At 52.7% G+C, this 22,348-nt stretch overlaps 4 protein-coding genes across 7 annotated transcripts; 3 read left to right on the plus strand and 1 right to left on the minus strand.

Moving 5' to 3' along the window:
- Positions 1-95: 95 nt before the first annotated feature.
- On the plus strand, positions 96-5,092 carry LOC117651504 (1,4-alpha-glucan-branching enzyme). 4 transcript variants are annotated; one of them, XM_034395551.1, is made up of 15 exons: positions 97-242; positions 427-584; positions 827-996; positions 1,072-1,187; positions 1,268-1,390; positions 1,468-1,612; positions 1,689-1,779; positions 1,854-2,063; positions 2,140-2,211; positions 2,302-2,473; positions 2,566-2,775; positions 2,847-3,018; positions 3,098-3,282; positions 3,680-3,928; positions 4,019-5,092. In XM_034395551.1, the coding sequence occupies exons 2-15, from the start codon at positions 472-474 to the stop codon at positions 4,061-4,063; spliced, it is 2,073 nt and encodes a 690-aa protein (XP_034251442.1). In that variant the 5' UTR covers positions 97-242; positions 427-471; the 3' UTR covers positions 4,064-5,092. The 4 variants fall into 4 exon arrangements, with proteins under 4 accessions (XP_034251445.1, XP_034251442.1, XP_034251444.1 ...); XM_034395553.1 differs by having other exon boundaries at positions 146-242; positions 322-584; XM_034395554.1 differs by lacking the exons at positions 3,680-3,928; positions 4,019-5,092 and adding an exon at positions 3,392-3,606 and having other exon boundaries at positions 96-242.
- A 45-nt stretch (positions 5,093-5,137) lies between these two features.
- LOC117651507 (group 3 secretory phospholipase A2) lies at positions 5,138-7,321 on the minus strand (the record flags this gene model as incomplete). Its single annotated transcript, XM_034395561.1, has 4 exons — positions 5,138-5,646; positions 5,733-5,892; positions 6,068-6,285; positions 7,140-7,321. Coding segments are annotated over 4 exons (738 nt in total), but the record flags the coding sequence as incomplete, so codon positions are not given.
- Positions 7,322-15,259: 7,938 nt separating this feature from the next.
- On the plus strand, positions 15,260-18,128 carry LOC117651711. Its single transcript, XM_034395985.1, has 3 exons — positions 15,260-15,645; positions 15,772-16,381; positions 16,465-18,128. Exons 1-3 carry the CDS (start codon positions 15,617-15,619, stop codon positions 18,049-18,051), a joined length of 2,226 nt encoding a protein of 741 aa, XP_034251876.1. The 5' UTR covers positions 15,260-15,616; the 3' UTR covers positions 18,052-18,128.
- Positions 18,129-18,171: 43 nt separating this feature from the next.
- Positions 18,172-21,065, plus strand: LOC117651712. Its single transcript, XM_034395986.1, has 2 exons — positions 18,172-18,820; positions 18,905-21,065. The coding sequence occupies exons 1-2, from the start codon at positions 18,599-18,601 to the stop codon at positions 20,447-20,449; spliced, it is 1,767 nt and encodes a 588-aa protein (XP_034251877.1). The 5' UTR covers positions 18,172-18,598; the 3' UTR covers positions 20,450-21,065.
- Positions 21,066-22,348: the final 1,283 nt, after the last annotated feature.

The raw sequence follows: 22,348 nt of genomic DNA on the forward strand, positions 1-22,348 counted from the left end.
TGACATTATTTTTTTTTTTTTTCGGATAAGCCGGGTGCTGGAACTGCCCCGCCCCCGCAGGGATGCCCGAGGGGCACATCCCCCTTCCCCCTCCCTTCTCTCCCCTTCCCCTCCTTCGTGTCGTCGTCCCTCCCCACTCCTTCCTTCACTTCCCTCTCCCTCTCCCACATCCTCAAAACACAAACAACAAGAAGCAGCGGAGCAGAAGCATCGAAACAGCGGTCTCCTGCGAGGTCGCGCTGGTGAGAATGTCGCATTTGATAAAGACAACGTGGACGTAGCTTGGGAAGGTCGAGACAAGTTCTGATCCCTCTTGATCAGATACCCGGCGACTCGTCTTGGAAGTCGGGGGATCTGACACAGAAGCTGCGCTCGCGTTGGACGTGCCGGCCGTGTCAGTTAACCTTGGTGTCTCGCCTCGCCTAGGTCTCACCCTCGCTCGCTCAGGACAGTCTTCAAACCTCTGTGACCATGGGGGGCAAATTTTCGTCGATGGATCCTATGGAGGTAGAGGTGCCGGCGTTGAAGGACCTCATGGACCGCGATCCCTACCTCCACCCTTACGAGCGGGAGTTCAGGCGCAGGTGAGAGGCGTTTTCATTTGTGGACTTGTGCAAAAAAAAGTGTAGTGACGACCTTGAGGCAGATCAAGGTCACAGGCAGGTAAACACGTCTCGTGTGTGTCTGGCAGGGCTTTGTCAGCTGAGATATTAAGACGAATTAGCTTGCTTGAGTCTATCAGTGACCACTTAGCTGATTGACATAGCCCTTGTTTTATTTAATTTGAGAGTAACCGTTGATGATTGGCATCATAATATTTTCTCAGGTACGCAGTGTTCAAGGATTATGTTGAACGTGTCAATGCATCAGATGGCAGTCTTGACCAGTTCACTAAGGGCTACGACTATTTTGGAATTCATGTCAAGCCTGATAACTCTGTAGTTGCTCGAGAATGGGCACCTGGTGCACAGCAAGTGTACCTGACTGGAGACTTCAGTATGTTACCGTTGTTGTGCTTGTCAATTTAATCTGTTGTGATTTTGGAGTTTCTCAATGTGCATATTGTTTTAGACGGCTGGAACAAGGAGAGCCATCCTTACACCAAGTTGGAGTATGGAAAGTGGGAGATCAACATTCCTCCTGCTGCAGACGGCTCTTGTCCTATTAAGCACCTTTCTGAAATTAAAGTAAGTGGCTGCCAGAATTTAAAATTGCATCATGTGATACTCAGTAATGTGTAAACTGATTCCCACCTCTTCTTTCCTAGCTTGTGATCAGAGGTCCCCATGGACAGCAACTGTTCCGTCTGTCCCCCTGGGCCAAGTATGTGGTACCTCCACCACGTAGCGAGGGCTTCACATACAAGCAGCTCATGTGGAATCCGCCAGAGGTAGTTAAGTTAAATAGATTTGAAAAACATATTGTAAAATGTTGGAGCCACACTAATTTTTTCCTTTTTGCATTCAGAAATATCAATTCAAGCACCCCAAACCAAAGAGGCCAAAGAGTCTTCGAGTTTATGAATGTCACGTTGGAATTGGAACTCAGGAAGGAAAAGTTGGTTCCTACCTTGAATTTGCCAAGAATGTTGTTCCTCGCATTGTTAGACAAGGTACACTTTGCATTAGTGTGATTTTCTGGTTCTTTTCTGTTAGCTTTCTAGAATTTAACAAAACTTTATTTTGCAGGCTACAATGCTATTCAGCTCATGGCCATCATGGAGCATGCATATTACGCCAGTTTTGGTTACCAAGTCACAAGTTTCTATGCTGCCTCCAGGTAAGTCAGCGTACTGGATTGCCTCCAACCCAATATGTTTTGGCACTTGGTTCACTTTTGATACTCTATTGCAGTCGTTATGGTACACCCGAAGAGCTGAAAGAACTGATCGATGTCTGCCATGCAAATGGTCTCTTTGTTCTTCTTGACATGGTTCATTCTCATGCCTCAAAGAATGTTGATGACGGTATCAACCAGTTTGATGGAACGAACAGTTGTTACTTCCATGATGGTGCCCGTGGAGAGCACACTCTTTGGGACAGCCGGCTGTTCAACTATTCAGAGTAAGTAAAATATTGTTAAACATGACAATTCTGTTCCAATTCTTTCTCATTGCTGATGCTTAATTAATTTTATTAGGTATGAAGTTCTCCGTTTCTTGCTTTCCAACTTGCGGTGGTATGTTGAGGAATATGGCTTTGATGGGTACAGGTGAGTGGATTGTGTGTGATTAGAAGACAAGACTAATTTCTAGAAGTTCTTTGGTCACATAATTAAATTATTCTCTGCGCTCCTGTGTAGGTTTGATGGTGTGACTTCCATGTTGTACCACTCTCGAGGTCTTGGTCAAGGATTTGGTGGTCACTATGATGATTACTTTGGCCTTAATGTTGACACTGAAGCATTGGTGTATCTGATGCTTGGAAACTACATGCTTCATAAACTTTACCCAGAGATGATTACCATTGCTGAAGTGAGTAACTAGATACTGAGTGTTGCATTTCACTGACATGTAATTAATGACTAAAATGTGCAGCTGGTGACTGAATTGACAATTAATTTTAGGATGTATCTGGTATGCCGGCTATGTGCCGTCCAGTAGCTGAGGCTGGCATTGGATTTGACTATCGTCTAGCAATGGCGATTCCTGATAAATGGATCAAAATGCTTAAAGAGCAGAGTGATGATGACTGGGATATAGGTAACTTGATCCATACTTTAACCAACAGACGATGGATGGAGCCAGCTGTGGCCTATGCTGAATCTCACGATCAGGTAAAATTTGTATTTCTTAATTCTTTTTAATAGTAGACTTGATTTTATCTTACATTGCCCTTATTTAACAGGCTCTTGTTGGTGATAAAACTATTGCATTCTGGCTCATGGACAAGGAAATGTACACCCACATGTCAACTCTCTCTGATCCGTCTGGCATTATTGATAGAGGAATTGCCCTTCACAAGATGATTCGGCTCATTACCCATTCACTTGGAGGAGAAGCTTACCTTAACTTCATTGGTAGGTGATGCTCTTTTAAGTTGAGTTATCCTTTTCTTCAAATATTTGTTACCCCAGGTTCACCTATTTTCTTTTCTAGGCAACGAGTTTGGTCACCCAGAATGGTTGGACTTCCCCCGTGCAGGCAACAATGATTCTTATCATTATGCTAGGAGACAGTGGAATCTTGTGGATGATGAGAATTTGAAGTACAAGTTCTTGAACAACTTTGATCGGGCCATGAACCTTCTGGAGGAGAAGTATGGCTGGCTGCATCAAGACTCGGTAAGATAAATTTTCAGTCTGGTGGAAGTCATAATATTCAATCATTCCATAGTTTATTTCATTTCTATTCACACATCTGAACTATTTTTGTTCATCTTAAAACTTGAAGGGAAATATGGAGGAAGATTGGGTGAGTCCAAGTAGAATGGTTGTGTGAAATGCCTGTTAGAACATACCGTCTTGTGTCATGCTGTAGTCATAGTTTCCTTTTCCTTTTGACTTGATTTCCTGATTATTGCAAGTTGCACCCCCATTTGTGTTCGTGTGTAGTAGATCTAGTAATATACATAGTAGATCAGTGTGGTAGACACATGTAGCCTTGCTAATTTCTGTTTGTTCAAATTTTATTGTACAAATAGTCTTAGGTCCATTTTCTCACATGTTTATCTCATTTCAGGGCTATGTCAGCTGCAAGCATCAAGATGACAAAGTAATTGTATTTGAAAGAGCGGGCCTGCTCTTTGCATTCAATTTCCACCCCACAAAAAGTTACACTGATTACCGTATGGGAGTGCACAACCCTGGAGGTTACCGTATTGTCTTGAACTCGGATGACAAGGAGTTTGGCGGTTTTGGCAGAATTGACAACTCTGTCGTTCATCAAACCTTTGATGAAGGATTCAATGGTCGCAGACACTCCATCCAGGTATGTAACCTGACTTTGTATTTTATCTTTTGACTTCCCAAAGTTGCTGTGGTGAGAGGAATATAATTGCTTTTTTTTTCTATCTTTCAGGCTTATCTTCCATCTCGTGTTGCCATAGTCCTTGCAAATTACTAATTTTGATTTTACCCCTGCCCCTGATGTAAAATCGTACAAAGCCAAATGCCAAGTTTTTTATGTTTGTTACATACTGTATCTGTGAAAATTTAATCACTTATTGTCTGTATAAGCTAGATGTTAAAATATTACCCTCTTTATAAAAATTTGACACTTTGTCAAATTTTTAAAAAAACATTCCTTGGCTTTTGAATTGGTTCCAGGGCATGCAGCTGTTCATCAATTTGAGTCTGGCATACTAACTTTTCTATGTATGTTGTATTTTTAGTGTGTATTTTAGAGGCTTCCAATTTGCGTCAATTTTGGCAATAGTTTTAAGATGTCATTATGCCTTCCATGAAGTATGTAAGAAGATATGTTCGCTGTTCAAAATTACGACTGAGTCTCTGTGCCATAAAGATTCTATCTTCGGGTATCTTCTGTGATTGAGCCAAAATGCTTTTTTGATAACATTGACTTTAAGAATGTGATGTTATCATTGGTTTTCCGTTCAATAATTGTACGAACTTCGAACTTTGTTCAGAAATATTGAAACTGGTCGGATTTTTGTTTGAAGTGATTAATTAAGTGAGATTTGTTTCCATTTTATATGTATTGTTTGTATGTTTACATATAATTTCATAGATATACACATTCAATTTTAAACGCTGTTTTCTTGTGTGCCATGTTACTTAAGTGTTAAAATGTAGTGAGTTGTGTTGATAATGGAATGCAAAAGGTTTACAGGCAGAATTCTCTAGTTTTCCTGTAAAATTTTACATTCTTGTAGAAGCTATCAAGTCTAGTCTGAATTCAGCCTCTTTTGCTCTCAATGAAGTCATGAAAAATCGGGTTTTTGCAAGAGTCATCACTCTCATGATAACATTTCTAGCTCTATGTGCCAACCTGATCAACTTATTTTGTAATGCTGTGAATTTTGTTGTTGTTTTCTTTTATATTCAATAGCATATATTTTTTTAGATGTTTTTATGAAGTTGTATGTCAAATTTATATTTCATGTTGGGCAATAAATAACATATTTTTACTTGACTCATTTTGCTTTTTTGATTCCCATCCACACACAGTGCACTGATGTAAGATAACAAAATAAATAGTTTATTTTCAACAAATTACAAGATGACTTGCAACATCCAAAATCAATTTATGAAGGTGACTAGCAGGTGTGGCTGATGACCTGTGGATATACATTGCATTTTAAAAGCACCAATCGTGGTTTCAAATGAAAATCAACTTTGGGATTTAAAAAAAAAAAGACAAAACAAAGGACTTTGCAGAAAATATCACAGACACACGTTCGTTTCCTTTCTTGAAGTGGTATCGGAAGAAGGTTCTGAATTTCTAAAGCCCCACCCTCGCGCTGGTAGTCACGAGGCGCAAGGGGGAGCGCGGGAGCCTTGGCGGCGGCTCAGTAGCGCTTCGACGGCCTGTAGCGGCGCGCCGTCCTGGCCGTCTCGGCGTCCTGCGTGTCCTCCACGCACGGCACCCGCAGCAGGTTGAAGTAGATGTTGCCCATGATGTTGGCCGTGGGTCGCTGGGACGCCTTGAGGCACTGCAGCAGCATGTCGTCGCACACGCAGTGGGACCTGCAGAGACCGTGTCGTCAGTCAGCTCATTGTGCGCTCGAGGCAGGGTGGGTGCGCAGGTCCAGCCGAAGATCTAAGTGACTCACTTGGTGTAGAAGGACATGTTGCTGAGGCCGTATCGGGACTGGAAGGCGCGAACCTTGACGGGGCACAGGTCGTGCGTCCGGCAGCACCTGTCGATGTCCTTCTCGGTGCCGAGGTCGAAGTAGTTGGCCGCGATGTCGCCGGTGCCGCACCACTTGGTCCCTGAAAGCCAGAATCACGTTACCCTGCTTCCAAAGCACGGAGGTGCACACTGATTCCGAGAGTTGTTTCAGTCGCCCTGTCTCTCTCGCACCTATCCGGGACGCCAAGTACGAGAGAGAGATCGCGACGAAAACGACTCTCGGAATCAGTCCGCTGGCCTGGGGCGGACCCTCACCGGGCAGGATGCCGCTGAGGAGGCTGGTGGGGTCCGGGTTGTCGTCGATCTTCCTCTGCTTGTTGGGGCCGGCGAGCGGGGAGGCCTGCACGGTGTCGGAGCCCAGGCTCAGCTCCTGGCAGCGCCGCATCAGGGCGCTCATGTCGGCGAAGCCGAGCGGACTGGGCTTGGCGATGGAGGAGAGGTTCTGCAGCGCCTCCCTGGCCAGGCTCGCCTTGCTGCCAACATAGACGAAAGGGGTGAGGCCCTGGGACCTTCGCGGAACGCCTTACGAGTGTGCCAGAGAACGCCTGGCAGGTAGGCAGCCGCCTCGGTTCGAGACACGCGTGAGCGGCGCGCTGCCTACCTCGCAGGCGGCCGAGCCGAACCGGCAGAAGCTCCACGTCGCGGGCCATTCTCAAACTACGCGACGGACGACGCCGAGCTATTTCTGCCACCGACTGACCGCCACCCTCCTCCCCTAGAATGGATGAATGAATGGATGGATGCTGGTTGCGAACGGCTCGGCAGACTGGCCGCCCTGCGGCGTGCGGGTCGGGGGCCGGGGAGCCAACCGGTGCTGGCGGAAAGGAATCGCCCGGAATGGAGCGCGATGCCCTGGCGATGCCCTGCCCGATGAAATGGTATGTTGTTGTAGAGCGGCAAGAAAGTCAAGAGAAGACAGAGGTGAGAGTGAGGGCGGCGCGGAACGAGTTGCGGCCGGGCCGGGGCCGCGCCGGGCCGTGGCGAGCAGCAGCAGACGGCACGGTGGCACGGCGGCGCGGCGGCGCGGCCACAGCGCTGTGCGAATGGCCCAGCCGGGCGCAGCCCTGCGAGCGGCCCGACCCGACACCTCGGCGGCGGGACCACCGCGACCCCGCCCACGTAACACCCCGCCACGCGCGTTGTCTCGCCGGTGTTACCTCGTCGAGCACCTCTCCAAGTGCCCGTCTGAGTACCGCATCAGCTGCCACCGCCGGTCAACGGCCGCGCGAGGCCCCCGTCACAGGACTGAGCCTCCAGCGGTGGCCCCATCGAATGTCTCACCTTCTCACACCTGCAAAGTTTTCAGACGAACTGGAAAAGGACTCACTTGACCTCGATGAGCTCGCAGTTCTGCAGGTCGCGGACCGCGTTGTAGTCCATGGACGCCTCGACGACGGCGATGGTCTGGTCGTGGTAGAACACCTTCCGCGCCGAGTCGCCGCGCACCCGGATGCCCGAGAAGCCCTTGTAGGGCGCCGTGTCGCGGCGCAGCCCCCGCAGCGCGGGCAGGGACGGCAGGGCGGAGCCGGCGGCCCCGGACACCAGGACGACGGCGAGCACGGCCAGCAGCCGGCCCCGCGCCCCCGCCGCGCCGCCGTCAGCACCGTGGCGCGCCATGCTGGCCCCCCTGGCCCATAGGGCGGGGCGCTGCTCCTGGACACTCCTGTGCCGCCAGAGCAAACAAAGCAGTCAGAGGGGTTGCCTACCAGTGGAGTGTTAATTTGCGTGAGTGTGTGTGTGTGAGTGCGCGTGTGCGTGCAGGCACGCCGAGGCGATGCACGCAACATAATGACGATTACTTCGCCCGCAGCTGCACACCGCTTTTATGCTCGTTAGACTAATCAAATGCAGAACACTGGCGGCGGCGCCAGCGGAGCGATTCTGCGCGTCGCTCTGTCTCTCTCGCACTCCTCCGCGACGGCCCACGAGTGCGAGAGGGACAGAGCGAGGAGGGCGCTCCTCGGCAGCAGCCTGCAGCCACTCAGTCCGGCGTTTACTCGCTCATCAAGGGAGCGTCTGCTGTTTTTCGCTCCGGGTAACCTGCCCATCATGCAAGTGCAAGACGGGGCGCTCCAAGGCCAAGGCGTCAAGGCCCGCAGCAGACTCATGTCTCTCCCTGTCTCTCTACGGAACATGGTTGCGAGAGAGACAGACGAAAGCTATGTTCGGAATGGCCCTGCTGGGCGCCCTGCGCGTGTAGTGTAACCCCAACAGGAGCGTTCAACACGGCGACGGAACGCAGATAACGACTAACTGGACCACGTCGTGTAGCCCATCCCGTTCAAGGAAGCTGATAGCTCTGGAAACGATGCTTCCCCGCGCCGTACTTCAGTTTCCATTCCATGTCCAGCCCGTGGAGGTGGCCGTCCTTGGAGCCAAGGCGTTCCGTTTTGGCGCGGCGCGACGGTTACGTGGTTCCTGGACGCGCCGGCAGGGAGCAGACGACGCCGAGCAGCGCGCTGGGCTGCATCCCGCCTGGAGCCTGGACCTGGCCTGCATCCAGTCTGGGTGCCGGGCCGGGCGGCTAAGCGGCCAGCTCCAGAACCGGGTCAAGGATCACCGGCCGGCGGGCACTGGTCACCGGCTGCGTCCCCTCTGTCTGTGTCAAGAACGAGGACCGGCGTGGTGCCTCTGGAAGTCCTTACGCTGCGCTCTTACCCACCTCCGGGCACTGCGGCGCGTGAATTTCGAACGGGCGCCTCCACGATTTGGAACCTCGCCACTGTTTTTTTTGACGGGTCGTCTTCGCACCTCGCCCGCCTCCTCTTCGTTGAGGCCACGCGCAATGCGGCTCACGGCTGCTTTTCATTTGTATGTGCGTCTTCGTCTTCGCTTTCTTTGCCAGCCTCGTGAGGCATAAGCAGGCCTGAGAGCCGCACAGTGGGCCAGAAGACCGGTGGAGGCGGCCAAAACTCTAGACGCGTTTTGAGCTCCAGAGTCGCTGAATGGGACTCGAATCGAACGTGTGACCCCACCAATGGATTCCTCGTCCGGAGAGCAATCCATTGGTGGGGTCACTTGTTCGGTTCGAGTCCCATTTGGCGACTCTGGAGCTCAAAACGCGTCCGGGATTTCGACCACCTCCCCGGTCTTCTGGCCCACTGTGAGCCCGGCCTGAGGGCCGCCACGCGGGAGCGGATCACTCCCAGGAATCGGTGGTTGTCACGTTGACTCGGCGTTGCGTCTGCTACTCCTGCGTGTCGCCATCGTCGCCATGCCCGCCATGCGCACCGCGTTCAAGGTGGACCACTGTAAGTCGCTGCCCGGGGCGCGTCGCGCGCTCTTGCGCGTCCATCCATTGTCAGCCGCATCACTCTCTCTCTCTCTCTCTCGCACCCCTGCGGCACGCCCCACGCGTGCGACAGAGACAGAGCGACGCAGACAAGCGATCAGCCACGCCCCATTATCGATGCGTACGCCCGGTGAGCAAGAGGCGGGGGACCTCCGCGAAGTAAAGACCGACAAAGGTGCCAGGCTGGACACTTTTTATCGGAGGCAAAAACTGAGTTTCCAGGCAGCAGCTTCACAAGGCTGCCATTAGCGAGCGCGTCCCGCCACTGCAGTGGCACCGCGTCCTCTCTTTTTTGCCGCCGCGCCGCCGCCGCCTTGTCCTCAAAGGGAGGCCACGCCGCCGATGCAGCCCCGTTTTGGCGGGAAAACGGCAACCATTCGAAAGGCTTAGCCGACCCGGCCGGACGACACGTCGGCACGACAGGTCGGCACGACACTGCAAACCCGGGCCGCCTTTCCTTCGTCGCCGCACTGCCCTCTTTCACTCCCTGTGCAATTAAACGGCCTGCGGGAGACTTCCGCCCGAGTGTCTGTGTGTGTGTGTGTACCGTCGGTGTGCGTCCGTCTGTGAGTGTGTGAGTGTGGCCCTGATTTGAACCGACAGGCAGCTTGATAGGGCTAAAAGGGTCCAGCCTTACCTCGTCAAGTCCCTCCCCCTCCTCGTGGAGGCGATGATCCTTCCAGCAGCAGCAGACGGTGTTAATCCAGTCACACACACGGACACACTCACACACACACACGCAGCCGTCTGTCGGCGCACTAACTGACTGGCGAACGAGCGCTCTCCCAGTCCAGCACTAAGGGAAGTCCCCGGCGCGGTCGAGCTCGGCGTCGTCGCGGGTCCGTCGGCGGCGTCGCGGGGCTCAGTGCGCGTGCTGCCCGCTGCCAGCCGTGGGCCGTGACTGGAGCCCCGCAGCCGCGCAGCCCCGCCGCCGAGGGCCCAGCGCCGCGGCGCGCCGCGCTGGAGGTGTGTGTGTCTGTGTGTGTGCGCGCGTTTAGGAGAAATGGAAGGAGAAAGGTTGGAGGGAGACGCTACGCGGCGCGGCGGCGGGCCCTTGCTTGCCGCTTGCGGGCCCTGGCTGTGCCGGGCTGCCCCCGTGGCTGCGACTGCTGCGACACCAGGGCGGGAATAGGCGGGAAGGGGAGAGAGTCTGGCTGGCTGGCTGCTCCGGCGGCCCGGCTGCGCGGCGGCAAGGCAGGGCTGGCGGCCGCCGTCGTCCGCAGGGCAGGGCGTGCGGAGCAGGGCCCCACTGCTCCGGGGAGAGAGAAGACTTGCCTCGCTCCGCGCCTCCGCGCCTCCGCGCTCGCGGTGTGGTGGTGTGGTGCAACTACCGAAGCCGATCAAAGGCCTTTCCCTGCAGCCTGCAACCTGCATTCAGCCTCGGGCGGTGCGCGGTGCGCAGCCGGGTGCACCGGCCGTTTATTCGCAGTGGAGCGCGTCAGTGACTTCCCCGGGCCAGTGCGCTGCGAATAGTGGCTGCAGTGCCGCGCCGCGCGCCCTGTCGGCCCTGTCGCTTCGTTCTACTTGGACCGTGCTATACGCACGACGCGACGAGTCACGAACTAGGAGCGGTTTGGTTCATAGGCAGCTTTCACTGGCAAGCCGCCGCGGGGCCGCCGCGCCGCGACCGCCACCACGCCCCCCGCCACGCCGCCGTCCTCCTTCACCGAGTGCGAGAGTGTGCCAAACGTCGCGCGGCCGCGTCGCCTCGGGTTTCCAGTGCCGGTCGCACTTGGACTGCACCACACAGAGACACTCGGACAGAGTGAAGAGAAGGTGTCCAGTGCGGTGCACAGCGGGCCAGAAGACCGGCGCCGGCGGCAAAACTCTGTACGCGTTTTGAGCTCCAGAGTCGCCAAACAAGGACACGAACAGAACGTGTGACCCTACCAATGGACTCCTCGTTCGGAGAGCAATCCATCGGTGGGGTCACACGTTCGTTTCGAGTTCCATTCAGCGACTCTGGAGCTCAAAACGCGTCCGGGATTTTGACGCACTGTGCGGCGTAGCGCCTGTGGCGGGCGGGGTAGGCAGCACCGCACGACTTCCCTGCGCCACGGGCGGGTCTACCTCGCAGGCGCTCCGTCCGCTCCACTGTCTAACCGTTATCCGAACGCCCCTTTTTCAATTTGTCTAACGTTGCCGCGGCACTCGCTGCGCGTGCCACGCCTCGCACGGTGGCCCTCGCACTCGCACCAGTCGGGTCGGGGTTACACAACAACGCCGAACTCGTTCCCCTGGCGGACATCCGGGGAGACAGACCACGCGGGTCCCGAGCCCTCCCGCGTTTATGACAAAGTCAAAGACCTGGAGTGGGATGGAGGGAGGGGGAAGGGGATCACGAGGGCAAACACCCGGACCGCACCACCCAACAACAACAACAACAACAACAACAACAACAACAACAACAACAACAAAACAACAACAACAGCCAGCAGCAGCAAACAGTTACAAGGCTGTGCGTGCACGCATCGAGCCCTCTTCCTGCAAATTACAGTTATTCCGTCGTTATGCACGCGTGCCGATTACGAGGCCCTGGGCATGCACGCGCGCGCACAGACACACACGCACGCACGCGCGATGACGTTGCGACAACCAATCAGAGCGGCCGTCTTGGCGCCAAAGTGGAGCTGCCAGCCGATAGGCGGGCGTGGCCGGCCGGCCATCTCGCATCGCGGTGCATGTACGCTTTTCTGCGCGAGGGACTTTTCCGGCACCCGCGACGCGTGACCTTGAGATAAGTGGGTCAAGGCACGGCCCTGGCATGGCCCTGGCTGATACGGCTTGCAGTGTATCGGCCGTGTCGCCGCCGCGCCCCCGCTGGGGCTCGGCCGTCACCGACACGTAACCTGTGACGCTGCCCCCTGGGGCGCCAGTCGCGGAGAGTCGCCTTGTTTCTCTGTCGCACTCGTGGGGCGCCCCGTGCGTGTGCGAGGGAGAGGGAGAGGATGCTCTGCTAGACCGAGTAGCTCGTCGAGGACCCTCAAGGCGGACCTACACCACCGCAGGTACGGATTCCGACGCCGAACGGAATCCCGGAGGCGCGGCGTGCACACACTGGCAACTGGCAAGGGAATTTCCTGCTACACGGTACGCGCCACCCCGCGTAATAAAATATCGCCGCCGAATCGGAATCGGTGTCGGTGACCTGAAGTCTGGAGGAAAATGCCGCGAGCACCGCCGCCTCGGATGATGCGCCGCTGTTTCAACCCGTGGAAGAATCGGGAATTCCCCGTCTGCCTTTATTCTTGATCCCTCTTTTCGCGACTGCTTCAGCTAGACTGGATTCCACGCCCCGCTTCCAACTTCCGCCGCACACCGGCAATTTGAGAGGAGCTTGACCGCCCCCAGCCCAGCCGCCCCCAGCCGCCCCCAGCCCAGCCGCCCCCAGCCCAGCCGCCCCCCGGCCAGACGGCGGCAACTCCGCGCCGCGGTTGCTCCACGCCACGCACTTGCCCCGCGGCCCGCGGCCAGGCAGACTGACTTGGCTGTCTCTCTCGCACCCCCGCGAGCGCCGAAATGCGTGCGAGAGAGACAGCGAAGCGCTGAACTTGAGTGACGCCGATAGTCCGATAGCGCGCCGCCACGGTAATGATTAGCCACTTTGCTGCAGTGCTGCAGCTGTGTGCATGCGTCACAATGCCCTGCAGTCTGATTCCGAGAGTCGTTTCCGTCGATCAGTCCCTCTCGCACCGAGAGGGGACGCCCTGTGAGTGCGAGAGGGATGAAGACGACTTTCGCAACCAGTCTGCAGTCTGCATGCAGGCGGACAGCCGCGTGCACAGCGCACACCACCGGCCGCCGTGGATCGATTGGTCGATTAGCGTCCCGTCGATGCAGCCCGCGCAGTGCAGGCCTGACTGGACGCGGACTTTGTCCGACTTCGTCGCCCGGCCGTACGCATTCGCACGCCGGCATGCCCACCAATGCCGACGCTGTGTTGGCAGTTGGCAACAATGGGCGGATTCCTTCCGCGCCGGCCGCCGCCAGCCGGGCAGCCGGGGCTGGCAGCCATGGCCTGTTTATTGCCGATGCAGTCGATAGCACCCGGAGCAGGGCGGGGCAGGGCCGGAAGCGGGCTCCGGTGACCCGGAAACGGCAACGGCAGCGCGGCCCGCAGCGGCCCGGAGGACGGCATGGAAGGTTGGGAAGCGCGCGGGCGCAGCACAGTGGGTCAGAAGAGCGGTGGAGGCGGTCAAAACCCCGAACGCGTTTTGAGCTCCAGAGTCGCTAAATGGGACTCGAACCGAACGCGTGACCCCACCAATGGATTGCTCTTAGAACGAGGAATCAGCGCTGCCGGGCATCGAAGGTGTTTGTGTTCCGCGTGGCGAGGGCCGAGCGAGAGCCGCGTTGAGAAAGCGCACTCGGCGCCCAGGTGCAGCATAGGCTGTCCTTGGCGCCTTGGCGCAGCGCCTATTTGTCAGTGGGCACTCGAATCCGTGTGTCGTTTGCCGCTGCCGGGAAAAGGGCCCGTGGCGACACTTTTGTTGACCCGGTTTCGGTTTCGACGTCTTGAGACGAAATATGGGTCACACGGCAACGCGCGGCATGCGCGCGGCAGATGCGCCCTCCTTCTCCACGACGGCCAGGACGGGCGTGGCCGCGATTGCATCCTGACGGCGTGCTGCAGACCCTGGGGGCGGCGAGGACGGCAACGACGGAGCGGCGTCGCGCGCGGCGGAGGCCTCGGAGCCCGGCGACCCCATCGTGTGCCTGTACTTGACCCCCGTCGCAGTCGCCGCCGAGAATGCCGAGGTTTGACTCTGGCTACGGGCTTGGGGGTTCGAGGTTGTCTCGTGTCTCCTGGTTCGAACGGTCCTTGTGCCCTGCCGCCAAGGTCGACTCCAGTGACCTCGCGGCGCGGGTGGGCGCGATCGCGGCGGACTTGGCGGCGGAGGGGCGCGTGACGGGGCGCTACAACGCGCACGCCACCGCGTGCGGCGCCATTCTGGCCCTGTGGCACGCCGAGGACGCCGACAACCTCCTGGAAGACCTGCCCGCCCGCCTCGGCGAGCCCTTGCACGTGGCCAAGTTCGGGCGCAACAAGCAGGTACATGCCCGCTTTGGTGCTGAGTAGGCCATAAGAACGGTAGCGGCGGACCAAACTCTAGACGCGTTTTTAGCTCCAGAGTCGCTAAACAGGACTGGAGCCGAACGTGTGACCCCACCAATGGATTGCTCTCCGAACGTGACGTGCAGGTGGTGCTGCTGCAAGGCGTGCCGAGGGCCGTCCCTCTGCAGGACGTGAGCGCGGCCCTGGAGAAGCAGGGCGTGGCGGTGCGCGCCGTGGAGCGCATCCGCGGCCACCTCGTGCGCGTCGAACTCCTGGACGCCGGCCACTTCGACGGCCTGCTCAGGGACGGCCTCGACTTCTTCGGCGCCGTCCGCTTCCCCGCCGTGGCGGAGCGTCCCGGCCCGGGTCCGTGGCGCCGCGAAGCCGCGGCGGCGGCCTCTTCGGCGGCCTCTGCGGGGGACGGCGCGGAGCAGGACAACGTCCTGCAGTGCTATCGCTGCCAGGTGCTCTCACATCTCTACGCAGCGCCCCATGAGTGCGAGAGAGACGGCCCGACGAATTTGCTCGTCTTCTAGGGGTTCTGGCACGTGGCCGGGAACTGCCGCCACCTGCCGCGCTGCGTCCGCTGCGGCGAGCCCCACACCGTCGAGTTCTGCCCCCGGGCCCGTAACGACCCTATCTGCTGCCACTGCGCGGGTGGGTGCTCATCTGAAGGCCCGGCCATGGCCCGGCGACCGTCTGCGACACCCTGGTCCTTGCCCTTGTCCTTGTCCTCCCCCAGGCCCGCACCACGCAGCCTTCCGCCAGTGCCCCGTGCGGCGACAGCTAGTGCACGCCGTGCCCCTCACCATCACGATGACGTCACCGCGGCCACCGCCCAGTGACCAGTGGTGACCCGGCAGTTGGGGGCATAACTAGCTGAAATACACTATAGAGTAACGCACTGGAGCGTACTGTCTTTTCCCACCGAGCGAGCATCGCCCCTGCCCCTCTCTCGTGCAAGCGGCTTCTCGCGTTTGAAAGCTCCCGCGATCTACAGCCGGAAGAAGTTTTCCCTCCCGTCGGGCGCCACCAGCCGAGCGGCCGAGCCGGGAACTAGATCTGCGCGGCGCGCATCATGTTTTGTTTTGGGGGTGGGGGTGCGCCATGCCTATTTGTTTCATTGATGGTTCTTGAAGTGCAGAACCTTGTCTTGTCAAAACAGTTGTCTTGGCGACATTACAGAAAGTATTCGTCTTTAAAAGTTTCCATTAATTGTCGCCCAGTGCTAATCTGCCTGTTTCCCCTGCTGAGATAACGTGGGAATTCTTGATTCCCACTGCATTAAAAGTTCGTCGTGACTACACTACCAATCAATAACAGAATAGGCCTAGGGCAAGCTTCTTTTTCCAGCGATCTGCTGAACCGCGTACTGTACGTTTCGTCCTCAGACTGTCACTGAAAGTTAATGTTACGTTCCGACTAAAAGCAGGTCTTGCTGGAACTGCCTTACTCCATGGATGATCTGATTGAAGTATTCATCATGTAAGTAGCCCGGCCCATTCATTCATGACTACAAGCCTATTGTTTTCCCTTTTAAATGGCAAGCATCGAATTCAGTTTTTATTTTCTTCCAACTAAATCATTATGGAACATTACTTTTTTTTTCAGGGACGATGAAGAAGACGACGAAGAAGACGATGAAGAAGACAATGAAGAAGACGATGAAGAAGATAATGTGGAAGGCAATGAATTATATCAGACTGATTCTGACAGTGATCAAGATGATTGGAATGAAAATGATATTTGGTATGATGGTGATGCTGTAAGCGACTGCTCCCTGTATGGCTCAACAACGAGCAATGAGGGAGATGTCCCAGATGATTTTGAAGATTTTGAAGAGGAAGATCTTGTAGAGGGAGATCTTGAAGGGGAAGCTCTTGAAGAGGAAGATCTTGAAGAGGAAGATCCTGAGCCCAATGGTGAAGATTATGTTGCTGAAGCTGATGAGTATCTGGGCGAAGGTGAAATTATTGATGGCTTCCTTGAACACTTGGATGCTGACAACAACCATGTGCAGTTTGGACCTGCTGGCATTGAGCAGAATGGCTATGTTAACCATGAACATGATTATGCTCATGATGGCCAGAGAGATGGTGTTGTTGTCGAGGTTCATCTGCGCCACCCCCTGCAAGGCACTGATCCTGTTTCAAGTTTGAACAATATACTTTCTAAAGTTGGCTGTTCTTCTAATCTTGGGAATTCAATGCCGGAAACGCAGGTATGCTAGATAAACCCTTACAATCTCTGGTTGCATTGCTTCATTGTTTCAATAATGATTTGTGGCTCTGTTTCCTGTTCCAGGCTTCTTTTTTCCGGCCTAGTTATTTCAACAGGCAGGCTGACCATCAGTCTGAAGAATCATGTGGAAAATCAAGGGAGTTGGCAGGATGCTCTTCTTCAAATCAAGGAGTGAAGAGAGGAAATAATGCAAGCCTAGAAAATATTGAAGCTAAGCGAGTTAAACCTGAAGAATGCCCTCTAGAGATAAGTGCTGAAATAACTAGGAAAACTGAAGAACAGATTAGTGCAGAACATTATCCAAATATCAACATGATCCCAGATGACATGTTATTAGAAATATTTAGTAAACTTAGTTTGAATTCACTTATTAACATTGCTCCAGTGTGCAAGCGATGGTGTGAATTGTCCAAACACAAAAGTTTGTGGTTCACTGAAGATGTAGCCTTTGACCGTTGTCCTCGTCATTCTCGTTTCTTGCGAATTGTTCGTGCTGCTAAATATTTGAGAACACTAGATGTTAGTGATATGCATGCTGTACATGGAGAAGCTCTTTCAAGCCTTCTGAATGGGCCAGAAAGTGTCCGACGTTTTTATTGTTTCTGCGTTGCCCACCCAAGGGTCATAGTAGAATTACTAGAACGCTATCAGAATACCCTTGAGGAGCTCAATATTTCCATCTCAGATGAGCGCCTATCATATGGGGAAGGTGGCACCTTCAAAGATGGTGTTAAACCTCGACCTGGCTTTTTGCTGAAACTTATTTCTGAAATGAAGAATTTGAGGGTAATAAGATTTACTGGAACAATGCCATCCATCGGCCATCATCAAGGGCGTGTCAATCCGAAGTGGTACTTTGGGGAGCTTGAGAACCCAGACCTAAAACTGCAAGCAATAGCTATGAGGTTTGAAAATCCAAGAGAGATACTTGTTCAAAAATTTATTATCCCATTTCTAAGAAGTAAAATACCTTTCCTGAAAGAGCTTCACCTTACTACAGATATCTGGAAGTACAAGGAAGTTCAAGAAATTGTGAAAAACTGTGAGAACCTTAAAGCATTAGTTAGATTCCCAATTGATTGCCTGCATGCATTGGAAGACTGCAAACAACAGCTTTTCATTGACTTTGTTGTCGGGTCATGGAGTGATTTCAAAAAAATCAAGAGATTGCTGACTAATTATAAGGGGCTGTCTCACATCCATGAGGTGTCTCTTCGTTTCTGTGACCAACTTCGCATGAGATCGGATGAACATATTTTGGACACCAGACTAGAAACATTCCTCCCTATGCTAGCAGAAAGTCTTCACTCTTGCAAACGAGTCCACATTTTCAGGTGGGAAGCCGCTCGACCTTTTGTTGAAAGTGTTCATAGTACTTGTGCGTTGTCAAAGTTTCTCTATGCTCTTCGTCGTACCCTTGAAGAAGTTCATGTGTCAGATGCATATAAAAGTGGTAAGCATTTCCCGCAGCTTATAAAGGTTATCAAAGAAAGTGTTCCCCACCTCAAGTCCAGAGGCATTGCTGCGAATTGTCTGGGAAATAAGGGCTTGTTGTTCTCTGTCCGCAATATATCTGAAAGTGTTATTCCCAATGCAGGATCACTTTTGTTGGAACACAAGCAGGTAAATTATGAAAAAGAAGGTCATTGAAAAAAAAATAATGTAAAAATAGCATGTAAGAGATTACGAATGTAATGTTTTGCTTTATAAAACAATTCTTCATTCAACTTGGTCCAGTTATTTTAATCAGTGGTAATATTTTTTTTTTACTTTTTATTTCTCGGTTTATTTGTTTTTGTCCTTTAACACAACTCTTTTTTTTTCTTTTAATTTTTTTAAAACATGGCAGTTACGGTGTCAGCCCTTGCCTCCGCTGGTTACTTCCACGGCCTTCACGGGGACCCTCGAGTGCCCCCATCCCCATCGCTCACTTCAATAACACCACCCCAGTCCCAGTACCTGCTGCTGCCCTCGGCCTCGGCACCTCGGCACCGCGCGAGCATTGGCGAGTACTTTCTGGCGTTTGAAAAACTCCCGCGGGAAACAGGAGACGCCTCCAGGACCGTAGCCCAGCGCCATCTGTGAGTCGCGGCTGTAACTGCGGAGGTTCGGGTCTTTGCCGCGCGGCAGAGCAGCGCTCCGCTCGCAGCCGCAGTAAAATGTCAGTTGTCAATATTGACTATATTTGCATGTGCCAATGTTAGAGGCATCTAGAGAAAGGTCAGAACTGGAGGCCTCAGGTGAAAGTGAAGTGCAGCTGCCGGTTGCCGGTGAAAACAAAGCCGGGTCGGGCCTACACACCTGTGGTGAGGCCTCCAGGGGAAACCAATCGAAGCCCAATCCTGAAAAGACATGTCTTTCAGTGATGATGAAGCCTGTTGTCTCCTCCAAGGGGATGATTTCAGTCGCTGAAGTTCAAGTAGGCCACTTCACCCTATTAATGTATGCTCAAGTGTGCGAATGCTTTAATGATGTTCAGTGGTCCCTAATTTCTGTTGTACAGGTTTCCCATTCAGAATCAAGCGGATCAGCTGGATGCTCTTCGTTGGATCAAAGAATGATAAGAAGAACCGAAGCAAGCTTAGAAAATCTGGAAGTATTCCCTGAAGAGAGAGGTGCAGAAATAACTGAGGAAAGTGACGAAGTTGATGTGATGGAGCAAAATAGTTCAGAATGCCCAATTCTCATGCTGCCTAATGAAATTTTATTGACAATATTTAGTAAACTTAGTGACAATACTCTTATTAACATTGCTCCTGTTTGCAAGCATTGGTGTGAATTGTCCAAACACAAAAGTTTGTGGCCCAACAAAAATATATACTATGATTATAAGCCTGATCGAGACAGTTATGCTCGTTTCCTGCGAGCCTTTAAGGCTATTAAGTATTTTCAAATGCTTGATGTACATTCTATGCCGTCTGAGGAAAGTGAACCACTTTTAAGCCTTCTGAGTAATGGACCAGTAAGTGTCAAACACTTTTATTGTTTCTGTCTTGCCCACCCAAGGGTCATAGTAGAGTTTTTGGAGCGCTTTAAGGACACTCTTGAGGAGCTCATTATAACTATTTCAGATGAGCGTCTATCATACGGGGAAGGTGGCACCTTTAAGGATGGTGTCAAACCTCGACCTGGTTTTATGCTTAAACTCATTTCTGAAATGAGGAATTTGAGGATCATAAGATTCACTGGGACACTTTCGTACATAGCCCGTCATCAAGGGGCTGTAAATCCAAAGTGGTATTTTGGGGAGCTGGAGAACCAAGAGTTGAAGCTTGAAGCAATAGCTATGAATTTAAAAGCCCCTAAAAGAGCTTTTAAAAATTTTGAGGTACTTGTCCACAAATTAATTATACCATTTCTGAGAAGTAAGACACCTTTTTTGGAAGAGCTTCATCTTACCCCGGGCATCTGGATCTTCCCGGAAGTTCAAAATCTTTTGAAAGACTGTGGTAAACTTCAGGCCATAGTTGGATTTCCTATGAGTTGCCTACATGCCTTGGAAACCTTCAAACAGCAGATTTTTATTGACTTCATTGTAGCGCCTTGGTATGATTACGAAAAAATCAAGGGTATGTTGCCTAATGTGGAGGGACTGTCTCATATCCTTGATGTGTCCCTTTGTTTCTGTGATCAATTCTGTCCATACAATGTGCCCGAACATCGTAGACTGATTTTGCAAACATTCCTTCCCATGCTGGCAGAAAGGCTTCCCTCTTGCAAACGAGTCCACATTTTCAGGACTGGAAGTTCGCGCTCTGGACGATCTATAGGTATTGGTCCCTTTAATGAAAGTCTTCATACCACTTGTGCGCTGTCAAGATTCCTCCATGCTCTTCGTGGAACACTAGAAGAAGTGCATGTGACAGACGTATATCATGGTGGTAAGAATCTGCCTCACCTTATGAAGGTCGTGAAGGAAACTGTTCCTCACCTCAAGTGCAGAGGCAATGCCTTAAATCGTCTTGGAAATATGGGCTGCTTGTTCTCTATCCATACAAAATCTGAAAGTGTTATTCCTTATACAAAAAAACTCAGGTGTTTGTTTTAACTTGCTTGAGTCTTGTTCTCCAGTTACATCCAAGGGGAAATAACTTCAGCCAAATTTGTACACCAAAATTCATCAAACATGTAACATTCAATAAAATTCATTGAAATTTGACTGAAATTCATTGAAAGTTGACTGAAATTTATCAAAATTCAACTGAAATTCATTGGATTTGCACACCAAAATTCACAGTGATTTCCCCTTGATTACATCTCTTGCCATAATAGTTGTTTTGTAATCAAGACATAATCAATCATCTAGGATTTAATCCACTTGATTTCTTAGTTGTTTTCTCTTGTTCTGTTTGTTCTTGTCTGAACTGTTAAACCTATGGTCTGACGTGTAATATTGGACTGTTTTCTTCACCGCATCAGTATTATCTTCTGAAGAATAGAATTATACCTAGTTACCTATTAGTATACCTATTTGTAATATTAAATGTATGATTAGGCACTATAAGCTGCCTTTATTTGTTGTAGTAGTACGAATAGTGTAATCTACTTCCGGTCACTTATCTCTGCTCTCTAGAATCAATTGTATCGAACAGTTTTCTGCATTGTAAAACAAAGTCTATAAAAACACCTGCTCCGGATTAAATCTTTCTCACTCTTGCCTTGGACTCCGCCTGAGTTATTTCCCACCATCCTACCAGCTGACACTTGGACTTAAGTACATTATTAATACAAACTACCAATGTCTGTATAAAAACAGAATCAAACTTTCTTCAGGAGCATTGACTGTTCTAGTTCAGTAACTCTTTAATTCGTCTCTGGAGCTCAAAACGCGTCTAGAGTTTTGGCCGCCTCCACCGGTCTTCTGGCCCACTGTGGATCGTCCTGGGTAGCTTCCCCCTCCTCATTTCGCCGGGGAGGGAAGGGTGGGAACCCCAGTGGGAGACTGCAGCCGCAGCGCCCCGAGGGAAGCGCCTCCTGTCCTCACTCTGCTGGCTCTGGCGCTCTGGCTCGGCGGAATGTTGACATTTTGTTGCGACCCAGACACGCCGGCACTCGCCCACCCCCTCCTGACATTCAGCGGTACGTGCCTCATTTTCGTTTATTCTTTTTCGCGGTGGCACTTGGGCCAAAAATGTCGTCTCGCAAGTCCCGCGTTGGACCTTTGCATTCGGAAGCGCTGCGCAAGTCGGCGGCTTTCTTCATGGCAGTTTTTTTTATGAAGGGGGCGCAGCTCAGCGGGCGGGGAAGTCCACGGACTTTGCGCGTCTGTACCCAAGCAGACTCAAGCGTTCAGAGAAAAAGCGGACGCAGAGTACAGTGGCGGTTGCGATTTTATTAGGGGCAATGCTTCCCTCCCCGAAATGAAAAAAAAATCATCATTGGCAAAACGCCTGCTAATAGGCAACCCCTAACACAGGCTTGGGTCCGTCCTGTAGGTTGGCAGTCGCGTTTTCGTCGCTCCGTCTCTCTCACTCGTGTCTCGGGCACGCCATGCGTGCGACGGAGACAGATGGACACGACGAGTGTTCGGAATCTGCCCACTGCACCTGATCCGCGAAGGCTGGAGGCGGCGTGCTCCAGAGGATTGAGTGACATTGAAACGGATCCAGCCCGCCTTGCCCGCCTCCAGCAGCAGGCCAGCAGGTCCTTTCCTTTCCGGTGCGTTGCGTCCGGTGCGACCCCTCGCGGCGTGTGCCGGCCCGGTGCGTTCCGTCGCTCTGTTTCTCTCGCACTCACGCGGCGCCCCGGACAAGTGCAAGAGAGACCGAGCGACGACAGGCCGGCTCGCCTTGCCCGAGGCTGCCCGAGGCCCCCTGCAGCCTGCAGTGCGGAAATGCCATGGATTGGCGCCTGCCAGGAAGTGTGGGCACTCGCAGGCGCGTCCGCCGAACGTGCATTTTGTCAAAGCTGCCACGGATTCACTTTGGAATCGGAAACTTTGTTGCTC

Source organism: Thrips palmi, unplaced genomic scaffold (genome assembly GCF_012932325.1).
Source record: "Thrips palmi isolate BJ-2018 unplaced genomic scaffold, TpBJ-2018v1 HiC_scaffold_6, whole genome shotgun sequence".
Taxonomy (NCBI): Eukaryota; Metazoa; Arthropoda; class Insecta; order Thysanoptera; family Thripidae; genus Thrips; species Thrips palmi.

Bases quoted from the DNA above. Each gene is read 5' to 3' on its own strand.
- LOC117651504 (XM_034395551.1), top strand. From the start codon at position 472: ATGGGGGGCAAATTTTCGTCGATGGATCCTATGGAGGTAGAGGTGCCG. The intron at 2,064-2,139 runs GTAAGTAAAATA...TAATTTTATTAG, and splicing joins CGGCTGTTCAACTATTCAGA to GTATGAAGTTCTCCGTTTCT. The intron at 3,929-4,018 runs GTATGTAACCTG...TCTATCTTTCAG, and splicing joins GTCGCAGACACTCCATCCAG to GCTTATCTTCCATCTCGTGT.
- LOC117651711 (XM_034395985.1), top strand. From the start codon at position 15,617: ATGGATGATCTGATTGAAGTATTCATCAT. The intron at 15,646-15,771 runs GTAAGTAGCCCG...TTTTTTTTTCAG, and splicing joins CTGATTGAAGTATTCATCAT to GGACGATGAAGAAGACGACG. The intron at 16,382-16,464 runs GTATGCTAGATA...TTCCTGTTCCAG, and splicing joins ATTCAATGCCGGAAACGCAG to GCTTCTTTTTTCCGGCCTAG.
- LOC117651712 (XM_034395986.1), top strand. From the start codon at position 18,599: ATGTTAGAGGCATCTAGAGAAAGGTCAGAACTGGAGGCCTCAGGTGAA. The intron at 18,821-18,904 runs GTAGGCCACTTC...TCTGTTGTACAG, and splicing joins TTTCAGTCGCTGAAGTTCAA to GTTTCCCATTCAGAATCAAG.